General features: G+C 45.3%; 2 protein-coding genes across 4 annotated transcripts; both read left to right on the plus strand.

Moving 5' to 3' along the window:
* Nucleotides 1-333: 333 nt before the first annotated feature.
* mep1a.1 (meprin A, alpha (PABA peptide hydrolase), tandem duplicate 1) lies at nt 334-7809 on the plus strand. 3 transcript variants are annotated; one of them, XR_015110587.1, is made up of 15 exons: nt 334-458; nt 549-573; nt 653-697; nt 777-817; nt 1018-1093; nt 2590-2707; nt 3255-3430; nt 3537-3758; nt 3904-4050; nt 4144-4359; nt 4596-5060; nt 5303-5476; nt 5571-5635; nt 5706-5805; nt 7677-7809. XR_015110587.1 is itself a non-coding variant. In XM_086189342.1 (14 exons), exons 1-13 carry the CDS (start codon nt 405-407, stop codon nt 5618-5620), a joined length of 1809 nt encoding a protein of 602 aa, XP_086045468.1. In that variant the 5' UTR covers nt 334-404; the 3' UTR covers nt 5621-5635; nt 5706-5851. The 3 variants fall into 3 exon arrangements, 2 of the variants coding, with proteins under 2 accessions (XP_086045468.1, XP_086045469.1); XM_086189342.1 differs by lacking the exon at nt 7677-7809 and having other exon boundaries at nt 5706-5851; XM_086189343.1 differs by lacking the exons at nt 334-458; nt 549-573; nt 653-697; ... (1 more) ...; nt 1018-1093; nt 7677-7809 and adding an exon at nt 2355-2487 and having other exon boundaries at nt 5706-5851.
* A 252-nt stretch (nt 7810-8061) lies between these two features.
* Nucleotides 8062-15000, plus strand: mep1a.2 (meprin A, alpha (PABA peptide hydrolase), tandem duplicate 2). The gene is made up of 14 exons (XM_086188809.1): nt 8062-8141; nt 8252-8276; nt 8353-8406; nt 8486-8523; nt 8602-8677; nt 8757-8874; nt 9019-9194; nt 9783-10004; nt 10603-10749; nt 11132-11347; nt 11671-12114; nt 13255-13428; nt 13523-13730; nt 14835-15000. Exons 1-14 carry the CDS (start codon nt 8079-8081, stop codon nt 14983-14985), a joined length of 2112 nt encoding a protein of 703 aa, XP_086044935.1. The 5' UTR covers nt 8062-8078; the 3' UTR covers nt 14986-15000.
* Nucleotides 15001-15360: the final 360 nt, after the last annotated feature.

Below are 15360 nucleotides of genomic sequence, written 5' to 3' on the forward strand. Positions count from 1 at the left end.
TAAGACCGCTTTTTTGCTAACGTCTCAATTAAGTCTGAACGCGGTTCGGTCTAATTTGTTGATTTCCAGGCGAATGTTGTGAAACTCCACTCAGGTTTCACAGTCTGACCCAGTGACACATTGGTGGCAAAGAAAGCCTTCCAGCCTCAGGAGTTCCGTTTGAAGCACTGAGAAGATCCAAAGATTTCCAGCAATATCTGGATGTTTATGTATTTACTGGTGTAATATTGTCGATAAAAGACCGCATGCACCAGCAACCTTTCTCACGTGACCTTCACCAATCAGTAACACGGCTGAGTCAAAGTCCCACTGTTACTCTTTACGACCAGCGAGGTCGGAGCTTTTCCATGTGAACATTCGAACCGGCAGCAACATTTCCTAGAGACACCGAGCTGAGCGTGAGGATGCAGGGGGTTCTGCTGCTGTTTGGACTGGCAGTTGTGGCGGCTTCACATGCTGTAAGCATCCTATTTATTGTGCATGAACACAGAGTACCATGGCCGCTCGCTGTCTGGTGATGACGTTCATATTGGGTCTCTTTTATCCAGATACCGGTTTCAACTGAGGTGCACGGTAAGAAGAAGGCATCCTCGCTGAAGACATACCAGATGTTGAAGCTTGTGAACGGACCAGCGTGTATTTTGTGTTACAGAGGTGTATAAGAATGGTGAAGATGTGAACCCCATCCTAAACCTGGGTGAGATACACGCGATGATTCAACCGAACAGAGACGGACGCTTCTTTTCATTTACTGTAGTTGCATTTTTTTCCTGCAGGTTCAGAAGAAAGCCTGTTTGAGGGGGATATTTTACTCCCAGTGAGTGGGATTCAGATTATGTTGATGATGTTTGGACAGTTGCTGCTACACACTCACCTGTCCGGCTGCTGGGACCGTCGGTCCTTCTCACGTTAAGCCTGCATGGCATCACTGGACTGGTATTTGTGTACTGTAATTGGTTGTGTCTACGTTAGGCTGGGTCATAATACACTTTCTTAAACAGCTCTTTTGTGGTTCAGGTAGGGAGGAACGCTCTGATTGACAAACACTACAGATGGAAATTCCCGATCCCCTACATCCTGGGAGATGATCTGGGTGAGTTTGATATTGAGCGCTAGGCTGTGGAGAATGTGTGGCTCAGTCCTTTAGCCTGCTCCAGTGCATCAACGGTATATGTGAGACCAAACTAACCTAAACTAAACCATGCTGATTATGTGAGAGTGTGGTCTCGATAGACAAGCCGGTCAGAGGAAGAGTGTGGATGTGCATCCTCCTGGTCTTGTTTCCGTGCCATTATTAACATTCCAGCATTGCGCTTCCAGAGACAACATTTTCTACTACTCTACTTTTCGAGAGGCGTCTTTTAATACATGAGGTATTCAGGAGCTTTATTGCTATTGGGGAGGGGGGGGGGCAGTAGAGCAGTTGGAACTCATTTCCGATTGGCTCCATAACTTCTGAAATTCTCATAGTGGTTCTAGGTTGGAGGACTACAGCCGCAGGGCTCAACCTTTCAGCTCATGAGATACAGGGGGTCTCACCGGGCTTCCAGTTGGTCCTCATCAACGTGATGTATGTTGCCGTGACACCGGCTGGAAGGCTATCAGTCAAAATGAAGGGTGTCAGATGTTTGAGAGGAAAAGCCAACACATATAGACAGACAACCATTGGCTCTCCCAGCCACGCCTACAGTCAATTTAAAGTCTGGATTAACCTGGTCCCTCTTGATGTCTTTGGACTGTGGAGGAAGCTGGAGTACCTGACAGAACCCACGCAGTAACAGGGAGAACGTGCAGACTCCACACAGAAAGAACCCGTGCTCAAACCCAAAACTGTGCCGCCCATTCTCAAATTATATTTTAAGGATAGCCACTGGATCAAAAAATAGGTCTCTGCACAGATACGAAGAAACCAAAAGTAATCAAGATTATATACAGAAGCCTGAACCTCCACGACATTCAATAGCCTTGAACAGTCTACAGCATCGAGTTCTTCACATTTTCTGTCAGGGGTTGGGGGATGAGGGAGTAGACCCAGATGCAGACTAGGGGAAGGGTGCACAAAAGGTTTATTAAAGAGACTGGTGACTTGAGACTGGGCTTGAGAATTGGCTTGGCTGGCAGCTCATGATTGGGACTGTGGCAACGCTTGAATAGACTTCAACATCACGGCACAACAGTACAATAATGACCCAACAAGGACAAGGGGTAAACACAGAGGTTAAATACGCGAGGGAAAATGAGACACAGGTGGTGCAATCAACCAGGTGAAACACATGAGGTAATCACAGGAGGGAGGTCAGGAAGACAGGACATGACTACAAAGTAAAACAGGAAACACAAGACAGGGATCGTGACAATTTTCCCAGTAGAATTTCCCATCTTTCCACCAAATTTAGTCAACACACACGCATCCACTTTCGAGATAGTCGGCAAACAAACAAGCAAACGGACACACATTCATACGAGCTCCTCTGAAGAGGTCAGGAGGTAAGAGGATGTCCAGGCTAACATGATTTGATTTGTGCCATCGCTGATTCAGGAGCTTCTACCGAAGGTGAACATGCTGTGACTGTTTCTCTCGCTCCTCAGACCTGAACGCCAAGGGCTGCGTCCACCAGGCGTTTGAGATGTATCGGCTGAAGTCTTGCATCGACTTCAAGCCTTATGAGGGAGAGAGGACCTTTATCAAGTTTGAGAAGAGAGGAGGGTATGACTCCAGCTGTGACGCTCACTTTTTTTTTCAAGAGTCGATCGGCGCCGCAGTACAGATCTGTCCGTGTTCACGACGTCACAATGTTGCACTACAAACCTCACAACGTGTTCCCTGAAAGTTGAAACCAAGCTTTTGGAGTCACTTCAAGCTACAGTTCTCTTCTAGCTGGAATAAAGCCTCCATGTCTGCTCTGACAAGGGTCACATACATGTTTTTGGACAATGCTTTTCAAGTCAGTGATGTCATCAGTATTGAATCAACATTTATCTGAATTTAAAAGAGAAAACCTTTGTTCCATGGGAATGTGGTTTGGAAAATCAGCCAACAAATAGAAGGAATTAATTGTTTAATGGTCCCTAAAATTTTTGCCGCTTGACAAGTGACACAAAATTAGAGATCATTAAACCTCTGCTGCTTCAGTTTGGATCGTACTTTTTGAAACCTGGCTCTTGTATACGGCATTTAATGGAATGTCCATCTATTGTTTCTATCTGCTTTTTCGTAACACGCCATTAACTGACTTGTGCTGGCTGTGGCGTAGGTGTTTCTCCAGTGTTGGGGACCAGCAGACAGGTCAAATTTTGTCTTTGGGAGAAGGTTGTGACCACAAGGCAGTGATTGAACATGAGCTCCTCCACGCTTTAGGCTTTTACCACGAACAGTCCCGCACGGACCGGGACGACTATGTCGACATCTGGCTGGATCAGGTTATTCCAGGTACGCTCATTCATGGGATCTTTCTTTACTAGAAGTACAAAACGATGTTCAAAGCAATGTTCTTGTTCTGAGTTGCAGGAGTGACTAAATGGAGGTTTTCTTGCAGGACTTGAGCACAACTTCAACAAATATAACGATGACTTCATCACAGACCAAAACACGCCGTATGACTATGAGTCCGTCATGCACTACAGGCCCTTCTCTTTCAATAAGAACAACAGCATCCCTACGATCACTACCAAAATCCCAGAATTCTATAACATCATAGGCCAGTACCTGGACTTCAGCAAACTGGATACCCTCAGACTCAACCGCATGTACAACTGCTGTACGTACAGTTAACATGTGAGAGTAAAACTCCTGTGTTGACCATTTTTACAAACGAAGTTTAGAAGTAGTTGACAGTGGATATCATCTTGATTTTACATGCTTTATATCCCCTTGCCTCCCAAAACCATCCCTCTCCACCCCAGCGGGTCCCCTCACCCTGCTGGACCAGTGTGCCTTTGAGTCTGCCAGCATCTGCGGGATGATCCAAGCCTCCACTGACGACGCTGACTGGGTCCATACTGAGAGCAGTGTGGCCGCAGAGGATCACACTCTCCTGGGACGATGCAGAGGTAAGACTCACCTCAAACCGGAGAACTGCGAATACCAGCTTCACTAAGCATGAAGAGAATGAACAAATTGAAGTTTCTTGTGTGACTTTCTAGATGCGGGGTACTTCATGTACTTCAACACGTCGACTGGAGATGCTCAAGAATCAGCTCTTCTTGAATCTCGAACTCTCTACCCCAAAAGGAAGTTTCAGTGTCTGCAGTTCTTCTATAAGATGACCGGAAGCCCCAAGGACAGGCTGGTGATCTGGGTCAAGTCGGACGATGGCACAGGCACTGTCCGCAGAATGAAGAAGATACAAACCTTCTATGGTATTTCAAAGAAAATTCCATTTCATTTCCATCCAAGACTCGATGCTGGAGAGTTGCCCATATGGAAGCTGTAGCCATCTCCATGTCAAAGCACTCTTATTCATTACTGGAACAATTTAACCAATCATTTTAACTCAAACAGCACGATGCCAAAGAAAAGCGCACTATCACCCCCACACATACAAACGCGTACACAGTAAATTAATCACTTTGTCTTTTTTTTTTCCGTTGTCCAGCGGATTCTGACCACACATGGAAGATCGCCCACGTCCCAATGGAAGTGGATGTGAAATTCCGCTATGCTTTCCAAGGAGTGCGTGGCAATATCTCTGCATCACTGGGTGGCATCTTCATTGATGACATCAGCCTGACAGAGACACGGTGCCCCAATGCTGTGGTCAGGATCCCAAACTTCTCCAAGATCATGGAAACAGCTACTAATGAGACGGTTATCAACAGCGAGCCCTTCTACAGCCCCGAAGGCTACCGTTACGCTGTCAGTGTCAAGCCCTTGTCGGGATACTTTGATTACACGGGAGGCTACACTGGGCTCTACTTCCATCTAGTCAGCGGGGAGAATGATGCGGTGATGCAGTGGCCGGCCGTGAACCGACAGGCCACTATGGTTGTGATGGACCAAGACCCTGACATTAAGTTGAGGATGTCCACCGCCCGAAGTCTCACCACTGATAAGACACTGAGTAAGCACTTCAGGGCAATTCAAGAACACACTGTCTTGGAAGTCTTGTTGCCTGAGAAGAAGTTTCATAGTCAGAGGAGTTTTCATGAACGTTTTTTTTTTTTAGTTACAATTTCAAAAATAAGTAGTAGTAATGGTCGACCATCTGACATCCTTATTCTAAAAACACACTCACAAGCTTTCAACAAAATGTAGTCAGGATCTTTTCTGATGACAACATGACAGTGATTTCTGTTGTTTTAGCATCAGATGGACACTTTATGTGGGACGATCCCACCAAGGTGGGGTGGTATGACGAAACCTGCCAGTGCCACCGAGGGCCGATGTGGGGCTGGCGAAATTTTGTCAAGCATTTTGACCTCAAGCGTCGTAATTACCTGAAAAATGACGATCTCATCATTTTCATTGACTTTGAAGGTTGGTGTTCTTTGTTCAGCATTTAAATGTGAAAATGATCTGCCGCTCATTTCAGTCGAAGAGGAGACAAGTCTTTTCTACTTTTTGCACACAGACATCACATCTTTGATCAAAACAGAAGTTCCCATTAAACCATGGGAGTGAAGTCATCTTGATGAGGTCAGACCTTGAACATCTTTATTTTCCCATGTGGAGAATACCAGTGTGATTCTTTGTGTTTTCATTTCAGCTCAGCAGGTGGAGAACATAGAACCGGAACCCCTGAGGATGAAGAACGGATGGAAGATTGCTGCTGTGCCACCATATCAGCATAATTAGAACATGAAAAAGTAAAGTTACACTTGCGGGGTAAAATCAATGTGCAAAAGTTGACATAGCATGTCAAACATTGTTTTTCATTGAATTGTCTCAATTAAAGTTAAATTAAAGTTCTGTAGTTTGTTCTTATTGAGATGAGCACGTGACATCAATGAAGCAGGAAATTATTTAAAATATATATACGATTTTCCTTTATTATTCCCATTTCCAGTGCATCTTAAACATAAGGACATGTAGGAGCAATCTATCCAATGTAAGGAGCCAACAGCCAAATATATACCCATATTCTTAAAAAGGTTATATTATTTTTCACATTTAATTTTCAGTAGTTTTACAAAAGTCCAGTCCAGTAAGTATTCATTGTTTATTAGGTTGTTGTTCAATGATTTAGCAATGAAAACAAATTTTATAACTATTAAACATAATTATTAATTCAGTGGGATTCATCCAGACATCCATTTTCTATACCACTTATCCGTTGAGGGTCGCGAGGGTGGGGGGAGGGTGGGGGCCTGGAGCCTGGAGCCTATCCCAGTTGACATTGGGTGAGAGGCGGGGTTCACCCTGGACAGGTCACCAGTCCATCACAGGACCATCAGGAGGCCCAACATATTCTCGTCACTGTAGTCTGGCGGTACTGAGACCTGGTCTTGATGCGGTTTTGTATCTGACCAAATAAAATAAGGCAGAGAAAAGACCGTCAAATATTGTGTTTCAAAATAACCCTGACATGATCACGACAGCTGTGGCCGAGAGACGACTGTGGCGAGACGTTTCTCTCAAAACCAATCGGTTCAGACTGATGCTTGAATGAAGGTCTGCCCTTAAGTTCATTTGTTCTACAACATTAAATACCAACTCTGGGAATTTTGGAGGTTTTATGTGGCTTAAAAATGACAGTCGCTAACAAGTCACTAAATGAGAATACAGAGGTCGTCAAGGACCCGCTTCCACTTGGGGGGGTGGCCCTGTGCAGTGCTGAAGCACAGCTCTGCAACATTTTTGCCGTACAGACAAATATTCTCTGTAGTGTGGCAATCGCTCTGCTGCTGTCCATGCTCGTGCATGACAACTGTGCCAGGGCCAAGGAAGTGTCCTGCACCCAGGCGTGGAGTGATGACACTCGCCAGACCATGGAGGCTAGTCCAGAGTCACACAAGCACAGTACGAGCTGGTTTTCTGCAGTAGTACAAAGTCCAAGACCACAATCCCACTGGTTTTTGTTGAGGTTTCCCTTGGTAACTTCTGGGTTGGCTGGCAACAACCCACCATCCCTGCAGTGCTCTACTGCAAGAAACATTTGGAGCTAACCTTGTGGGATTTTCACCCACACTGGAGAGTAAACGCAACACCCAGTGTTTCAAATTTTGACCACTTCCTTTCAAACCCTCGTCTTGAGAGGCCCTGAAATTCATAAATGAGTCTCCAAAGGCTTTTATGTCAAGCAAATCAGCTGAGTTGACATTTAATGAGTAAAAGCTGAGCTATTAATAGATAATAAAACAATGCAACATCAACTTTATCCCGTTTTTGATCTTATGGTCTCATTAAAAAGGCCTTATCAGCCCTGCTATTAGAACGCATCAGATTCAGTAAACATCAGCTGGATTCATGACCTAACCTGGAAGTAAACTGACTTACTAAACGAGTTCAATCTGCATCAGAAAATATTCAAAAAGGGTGATATTTTGTCTTCTGTTGATTGAAGGTCAAAACTTCCCGCTCCTTAACTGTGAAACATGAAACTCGCCTTTTGAAAGGTGGAGGAGGAGCAAGGTCGTGCTAGCTTAGCAACAACACTCTTACGAGAGCATCTGATAACAGACATTTTACAGTCTGATATCTGGAGAGGTTGACCTTGATGTGTGTCTTTGCACCACAGATTAAACCCTGAGTGTGCTGCTCACCTGAAGTCCTCATCCCTCCAACAACACTCGGATGACTCCAGGTGGATGTATGAACTGTTGCTGATGCTTTTTACCCAGTAAACCACTGACACTCTTGATAAAAGTGGCACGCGAGGTTGAATGGAGGGTGCCTGGCCACACAGGGTCAGAGGCTGCATTACTGGATTATGATATAAACTGAGATGAGTCTTTGCTGGTTCCTTTGTTTCTGTTCTTACTTGTTTGTGCCAGAGCAGCTGGCGCAATGTGAAGAGCGAGTCCGGCCACGTGTGACTCGTCGGTTACTCATTAGACACCATTAAAGTGATCAAAGTTCCCCTCCAGCTGCTGTCGGTCTTTAGCATGACAGAACAACACGTTTCTGCCTGGAGAACAAGATGGGGTCTGGAGACAGCGCGATGAGGATCGCCGCTCTGGTTGTCGCGTTTGGGATTTTGGGGGTAGAACATTTTACAAAGAAATTGATGCACTTATATTTTTTTATTGAAATGTTGCACTGACAAAAGGTCTCGGAGGAAGCTTTCAAGTGGAAACTGTGTTTGTGTTCCAGGTGCAGGCTGTCCCGACACCTACTGGTTTGTTCTCGTTTACTTTACGGTTCACAGTGTGTTAGCTTTTTCCAACCCCTCACAGCAAACATCTCTCTTCCAGTTGATAATGTAGATGCTGGTGAACTAAGGGACGACATTCCAGAGATCAACAGAGGTAAAGTCACCGTCCACCTCACTGCCAGGTCTTCCTCAATGATATCCATACAAACTGAAGATGTGTTTGAAATGTTTAGGCCTGAGCCGTCTGTTAGAGGGAGACATTGCTGTTGACGTGAGTACACATAGTCAGAGAGACAGAGATTTATGTAAATCAAAACCATTTCCTCAACACTGTCAATGCGTCTTGCAGCACAGCAGAAATGCGATCCTTGATCAGACAAAAAGATGGACATTTCCGATACCCTACATCTTAACGGATTCTCTCGGTACGCTGAGCACAATAGAAGGCATTTCTACCAATCTGACCAAGACGCAATACTTACCTTTTCACTTGCATCACTCTAGTGCTCAACGCTAAAGGCGTGATCCTCCAGGCTTTGGAGGAATACCGTCTGAGATCCTGCGTGGACTTCAAGCCGTATGAGGGCGAAGCCAGCTACATCTCCTTCACGAAGCTCGACGGGTGAGCTGCAGCTCGTCTCAGGAAGGATCTCCGCCGCTGCACGTTATAAACTGCTGATGAGTTTAAATGCCACTTAACACTCAACACAAACGAAAAAAACAACTTGGGTTGGTAACAGTTGGTGTTTCCATGCTGTCAATCCAGATGTTGGTCATTTGTTGGAGACTTCAAAACAGGCCAGAATGTGTCCATTGGAGCCAGGTGTGACACCAAGGCCATTGTTCAGCATGAGCTCCTGCACGCTCTTGGCTTTTACCACGAACAGTCCCGGTCTGATAGAGACGACTATGTCAAGATCTGGTGGGACCAGATTGAGGAAGGTGGGTCACACTTCTTTATCCTGGGATTTTTCAGAGCTGTAGCCAGGATTTCACACAAACCACGCCCAACCATTGAGAGTTTGACAAGCAAAACATCACAGGTGTCAGTTTTAAATTCAGTAACTCACCTGTTTATATTGAAAAAGGCTGAAACAAACGAGCTGAACACCTTAACCAAAAACTAAAAGGACCTTCTGCTGATGTCGGCTCACAGCTGGAGTTTGTTCAAACAAAAGCTGGCACTGATAAAAACTCCGAAGTTAAGTTCAGTTTTATGAACTCTCATTCATAGATTTGCTCAACTGACATCAAGATACGACAAAATAACGCTTGATGGCGTTTCAGTCATAAAACACTCTAGTTTTGCACTGTGGCTTGATGAAAGTTGAAATACTGCAGTCAGTAAAGGTACTCGAATGTACCAGGCCTCAAACAGCTGGTGGTTGTTGGTCCTCTGCCTCAGCCTGATTCCTTGTTAGACTTTTGACTAAAATAATAAAAATCGAAAACCAGCTTCCACAAGCACACATGAAATGTAATAGTAGAGTGATGTGTATGTAGTACTGATACTGTGACTCTCTCGCACAGGGATGGAGCACAACTTCAATAAATACAAGGACGACTTCATCACAGATCTGAATACGCCGTATGATTATGAGTCCATCATGCACTACAGGCCGCTGTCCTTCAACAAGAATGAAACTGTCCCCACAATCACCACCAGCATTCCAGTCTTTAACGAGATCATCGGCCAGCGGCTGGACTTCAGCGCCGTCGACATCATCAGGGTCAACCGCATGTACAACTGTGGTGAGCACAAAGACTGAAACCATGATTCTTAACTGTTCCAGGTCGGCTGAGATATGTCCAACATCCACCGCGTGCTCTCTGGCCTGTAATCGGGGATTCAAAAACAAAAATGCAACATTAAAACAATACTTCATCCTAAAGTGTACTTTACCTTTGAAGTACCATCAAATAGCTGTCTTGAGCTCATGAAGGTGTTTTTTTCCCCATCCTGCATTAGTTCTTTGTGAGTTTAGAACACAAAAACAGCCACACACGTAGCCGTAGCATGGAGCTAATGAAAAAGGGACCACCAACAACAGCAAAAGAACCAAAACCATCCATTTTACAAACCCTCAAAGACATCTTGTGAAACGTTTGCGGGAACAACTGGGAAACAGTTTACTGTCTTTACGGCTTCACTTCTAAATGATGAAAGTACATTGTTTAGAATAATTAATGGTAATTTAGACCTGCCAGTACTGCGGCAGTTACTCAAGTTATGCTCAAGTTGAATATCAAATATAACCGTGGGTGCATTCCTGGTCCAGTATATCCTGACCAAGGTGATGATCGTGCTTTAAGCTTTGTCGGTTGACTGTCGTCTCCTGTCCCTTCGCAGCCAACACCCTGACTCTCCTCGACCAGTGCTCCTTTGAGCAGGTCAACATCTGTGGAATGATCCAGAATGAGGGGGATAATGCAGACTGGGTCCACGTTCTGAGTAGTCCTGATGAAACGGATCAGACTCTTGCAGGACGCTGCAGAGGTGAGAATTTTGTGGATTATATTCTAAAATATTTTGAAAAAAAAAAAAAAAAAGAGGCTTCACACATTCAAATGGTGTCACTTAGACCGGATTATTAACCAGGGCGGCCATTTTCCGTGAATGTACACAGTGTTTACAAATGAGTTATTTATTTGTGTCTGAATTAAACTGATGATATCCAACACCAAGGACACCACCTTTGCTCAGCTCTCTGTACATTATTCTGTATTTCTGCCATTGAAGCTTCCAGTCCAGCTGCACTGGGGCAACCCCTCTTGGCCTTCGAGTCCCATTCATTCTCTGTGGAGAGCTTGTATGGTGCATTAATCTGGAGCTGCATTGCCAATGCAACAAGTGCACTGACGGCTGCTTCTCTTTTTAGATTCTGGCTACTTCATGAAGTTTAACACGTCGACAGGTGAAGTTGGAAACAGCGCCTTGCTGGAGTCACGTATCCTCTATCCCAAGAGGGACGAGCAGTGCTTGCAGTTCTTCTACAAGATGAGTGGAGCAGCTGGGGACAAACTGGTGATATGGGTCAGGACTGATGATGGGACTGGGACGGTTCACAGTGCCAGGAAGATACACACCTTCACAGGTATGCTCATTTAGTCAGTATACATTCAAAGTGTGTCAACATGCGGTTGTCAGGAGAAAACAGGATGTGAAACTATGGCTGCCCAAGACCAAGACAAAGATCTGGAGTTGGTTCCCTTGCCCCTCCCATGGCGGCTGTCTGAGGGTACAGGATAGGTCAGATACAGAGGACAAATTTAGTTGTATATTCTTCTGCTATCAGGGAGAGCTTGAGTTTATTGAATGGCTGTAAGACTCATTAGTACCATAACTTTCAGTACTGAGTCGGGTACAGTCAAAAACTAAATCACTCAATAGCCCGAATGTTTTTTTTTCTCTCTCCAGGAGACGGAGACGATGTCTGGAAAATAGCCCACGTAACTCTCAAGGTGTCAAAGAAGTTCCGCTATTTCTTCCAGGGCATCAGAGCATCATCCAACTCCACGGGCGCCATATTACTTGATGACATCACTCTTAGTGAGACTGTTTGCCCCAGTGCCGTTTGGCAAATCCGAAACTTCACCAACCTCCTCGCCACCACCCCAGCTGGCACTCCGGTAAAAAGCGAGTGCTTCTACAACATGGAGGGCTACTCATTCGGGATCACTGTTTACCCAAATGGAAGTCTGGATTTCCCCAACTACATTGGCGTGCGCATGCACCTCTGCAGCGGCGAAAATGATGGAGTGCTGGAGTGGCCAGCCAAAAACAGACAGGTGACCATTGTTGCCATGGACCAGGACCCCGATGTTAAAATGAGGATGTCCTCAACCAGGAGCTTCACCACAGGTACAGCTGGCCAAGTACACATCGCATGTAGCCACTGAAGCAGACAAGGTATGCTAGCGAGTGGCATGTCGGTGTGAAGCTAGCTGCAGATCCTAATGTGTAGGTTTTACTTTGCATCAGACACACTGTTCTTTGACAGTGACTCTAGACCCAGAGGTTACAGAAATACTGCATTGCAGTTGCATGCCTCTGCTCTGTGCATATGTGAAGTAAAAGGCCTGAGATATCGTTTCGTTTAGGCAGCAGTGACCTTGACCTTTGACCGCCAAACTCCTCAGCTTTTAATTGGCATTTGTGCCTAATTTGGGACGTTCCTTGAGACGGACAGGCATCCAAAGACATGATGCTTTCACGGTACAGAGGCACAAATCTCTGGCATCATCTCTGTAGCACTGTCTGTGATTTTAACAGACATCACCACAAAATAAAACTCCAAAGCAATAGTTCACCCAAAACATGTATTTTTGCCTTTTCAAGTACTCACAGGTCAGGTTCCTGATCATGCAAAGATATTTTTTTCCCTCCTACTTTGCTTCTTTGTGACTCGTGAAAGCAGAAAGAGCCAGACATGAATATTTAGCTTGAAGCTAATGGCGCCTGGCCGCTAACACCAGCTAAAGGGCTTCAATATGTCTGATTAGAAACTCTCAAGCACATTGTTCAGTGCAACCCACATCGTCTGTATCCAGCTGTATGCTCAGCAACCCGCAAACTTTTGTTTGAGCTAAAAACAGTTCATTTAAACCAAATCATTTGCGCTTTTTTGAACCTCTTAAAAGGCAACATACACATTCTGGATGAAATATCGCGAGAGGAACTCATGGTTATTTCAACTATTTTTAGGAGCTTTGGTTGTTTTTACCATGTACTGAGGGTACGGTGCTACTTTTTGTGGTTTTCACCTCACAAAGCTCTGTTTCTCTTCCAGGAGCACATTGATTGTGTCATGTGGAGTCAGTGAATAATAAAGAACCCATTATTGTGCTGTACAGACAATTTGAACAACACATTTATGATTTCCTCTCAACTCTGAACATGAATAAGTGGAACATAACATAGAGCTTTTTTCCTTTTAGCTCCAAATGTGTCATTTTATCATTCTCAGCAATCACACCGTTTATGTTCTTTTTTCCTGGTCAGACTCGGATCCCCACTGGAACAAGCCAACAGCCACGTCAGGAGCCGTGTGGGACCCCGCTTGTCAGTGCTACCATGGTCCAGACCGAGGCTGGGTCACCTTCATGTCTCACAAGCAACTGCACCGGAGGAGCTTCATCAAGAACGATGATCTTATAATTACTGCTGAGTTCAATGGTTCACGTTCCTTCATCTCGATTTACTTGTCTGATTCGTAACAAGTCTCTAGTCAATATCTTACATGAGTATTCAACTGCTGTTTCTTCATTAGACTTGACCCACCTGGTCCACAGCGAGGTGCCCGTCAAACCCGCAGCACCAGTAAATCACATCCCAGATGAGAAGCCACTCAACATGGAGGAGAAAATAAGACCAGCGGACCCAAAACACAGAGAAGCACGAGCTGCCAGCCCTTGTCAGCCCAACCCTTGTATTAATGGAGGGGTGTGTGTGGAGAGAGAAGGGGAAGCCTCATGCAGGTGTGTTACCTGGGGGTACAGCACATGTCAATTTGCAAGGACGAGCGTGATTGAGAGATGCCAACTTTGGGCAACCAGCTGGAATTAGTTTTTTTTAATTATTCTGTGAGCGGTTTGCTGTTTTTATTCAACACAACCAATTGATCTGAATCGCTGGAGGATTGTGTTTGTGTGGAACTGTGACGGAGTGCACCAGCGCTCAATGCCCTCGTGGGCCTGGCTCTGTGGCGTTGCGGTCAGTGATCATATGGACCCAGATTTAAGACCAGGGTGGGGTGACTGCCCTCTGCCTTCTATGGTGTCAGAAGTCAAGTCAAGTCCTGCAACAACGGTGCCGAAACCCTTCCTTTACCAGGCAGGAACGTGGCGCAGATCCAGGATCAGTGGGGACGGCCTTCTGCTTTGACCGGTTGAGCGGAAAGAGAGCAGGAGAGTGGGGCAGAGACAAAGACAGATAATGGAGGAAGACATTTATGCAGAAGGAAAGAGTGGGACAGAGATAAAGAGAGAGAGAAAGGGAAGGGACTGATGGACAGATGGAGACGTGAGCAGGTGGAGCTACGGGTGGCAGCTTGAGCCTCTTCAGGTCTGCAGCCTCCTCCAGCACTGACGGCTGAAGGCTCTGACTCCCATTCTACTTTTAGAGACTCTAGGAACCACCAGTAACCCTGCATCCTGGGAGCGAAGGGTTCTAGCTGGATAATAAGGGACTAGGAGCTCTGTCAGGTATGAAGGTGCCTGATTGTTGAGAACTTTGTATGTTAGAAGGAGAATTTTGAATTCTATTCTGCCAGAAGTGGCCCAGTAAAAGCCAAAAGCCCAGTATGTGAGGTGAGAGATAGGAATGTGTGGGACACCCTAGGATTTCAGATTTGAGGTTGAGGATGCGTTCAGTGCACAAGCAGACTTCCTGAGGGAGGCAGTACTGTGACATAGTGCTGTCACCACCGTTGAAATTTGCACTCTGTCACTGAGTAATTTTTGGTACTCTGTGGACCTGGACCTGGGTTCAAGACCAGGGTGAGGCTTCCACCACCTCTGCCTTGGCGACAGGTACGTACAAGCCAAGGCAATTAATAACTGATGGGTGATTCTACTTTTCAGATGTGCATCAAGCCAGACCACCTTCTACACCGGGAAGAGGTGTGAGCAAGTGAATGTGGACAGGAGCATCATGGGTATTCTGGTGGGTGGCGCTGCTGGGATTGTCGTCTTGACACTGGCCGTATTCACTGTCATCAAGAGAGCCCAGTGACGGACAGCAGAACGCTAACCAATGCCAGTACTCAGGACCAGTGCTAGTATTTGTAGTCTTGTCATAAAATTTGGACTACAACCCATGGTGGTGTGTCAAACATATTTAATCTGAACCAGGAGGCACCCCTGTCTCCCAGATCTAATCTCAGACCTGAATAGAAATAAAAGGTTCACTTTTAAAATTAAAACTATTTTGATGAAGTAGAAGCAGCTGTGAATTCAAATGTGGGACCCCCCCCCCCCTCAGTATTTCTGTGAGTCAAAACTATACTTGTAAAATAAAAGTAACTGTATGTAAACGTATGTAATTCTTGTATTAAAATCTTACTTTTGGATTGCACTTTCTCATACTTCTAAAATATTTAATGCTACA

Source organism: Aulostomus chinensis, chromosome 20 (genome assembly GCF_037954235.1).
Source record: "Aulostomus chinensis isolate RoL2024-O1b breed Wild chromosome 20, RoL_Achi_v1.0, whole genome shotgun sequence".
Taxonomy (NCBI): Eukaryota; Metazoa; Chordata; class Actinopteri; order Syngnathiformes; family Aulostomidae; genus Aulostomus; species Aulostomus chinensis.

Coding starts and splice junctions, on each gene's coding strand:
- mep1a.1 (XM_086189342.1), top strand. CDS start 405: ATGCAGGGGGTTCTGCTGCTGTTTGGACTGGCAGTTGTGGCGGCTTCA. Junction 698..776: donor GAACCCCATCCTAAACCTGG/GTGAGATACACG, acceptor TTTTTCCTGCAG/GTTCAGAAGAAAGCCTGTTT. Junction 3,431..3,536: donor GCTGGATCAGGTTATTCCAG/GTACGCTCATTC, acceptor GTTTTCTTGCAG/GACTTGAGCACAACTTCAAC.
- mep1a.2 (XM_086188809.1), top strand. CDS start 8,079: ATGGGGTCTGGAGACAGCGCGATGAGGATCGCCGCTCTGGTTGTCGCG. Junction 8,142..8,251: donor TCGCGTTTGGGATTTTGGGG/GTAGAACATTTT, acceptor TTTGTGTTCCAG/GTGCAGGCTGTCCCGACACC. Junction 13,731..14,834: donor GAAGGGGAAGCCTCATGCAG/GTGTGTTACCTG, acceptor TCTACTTTTCAG/ATGTGCATCAAGCCAGACCA.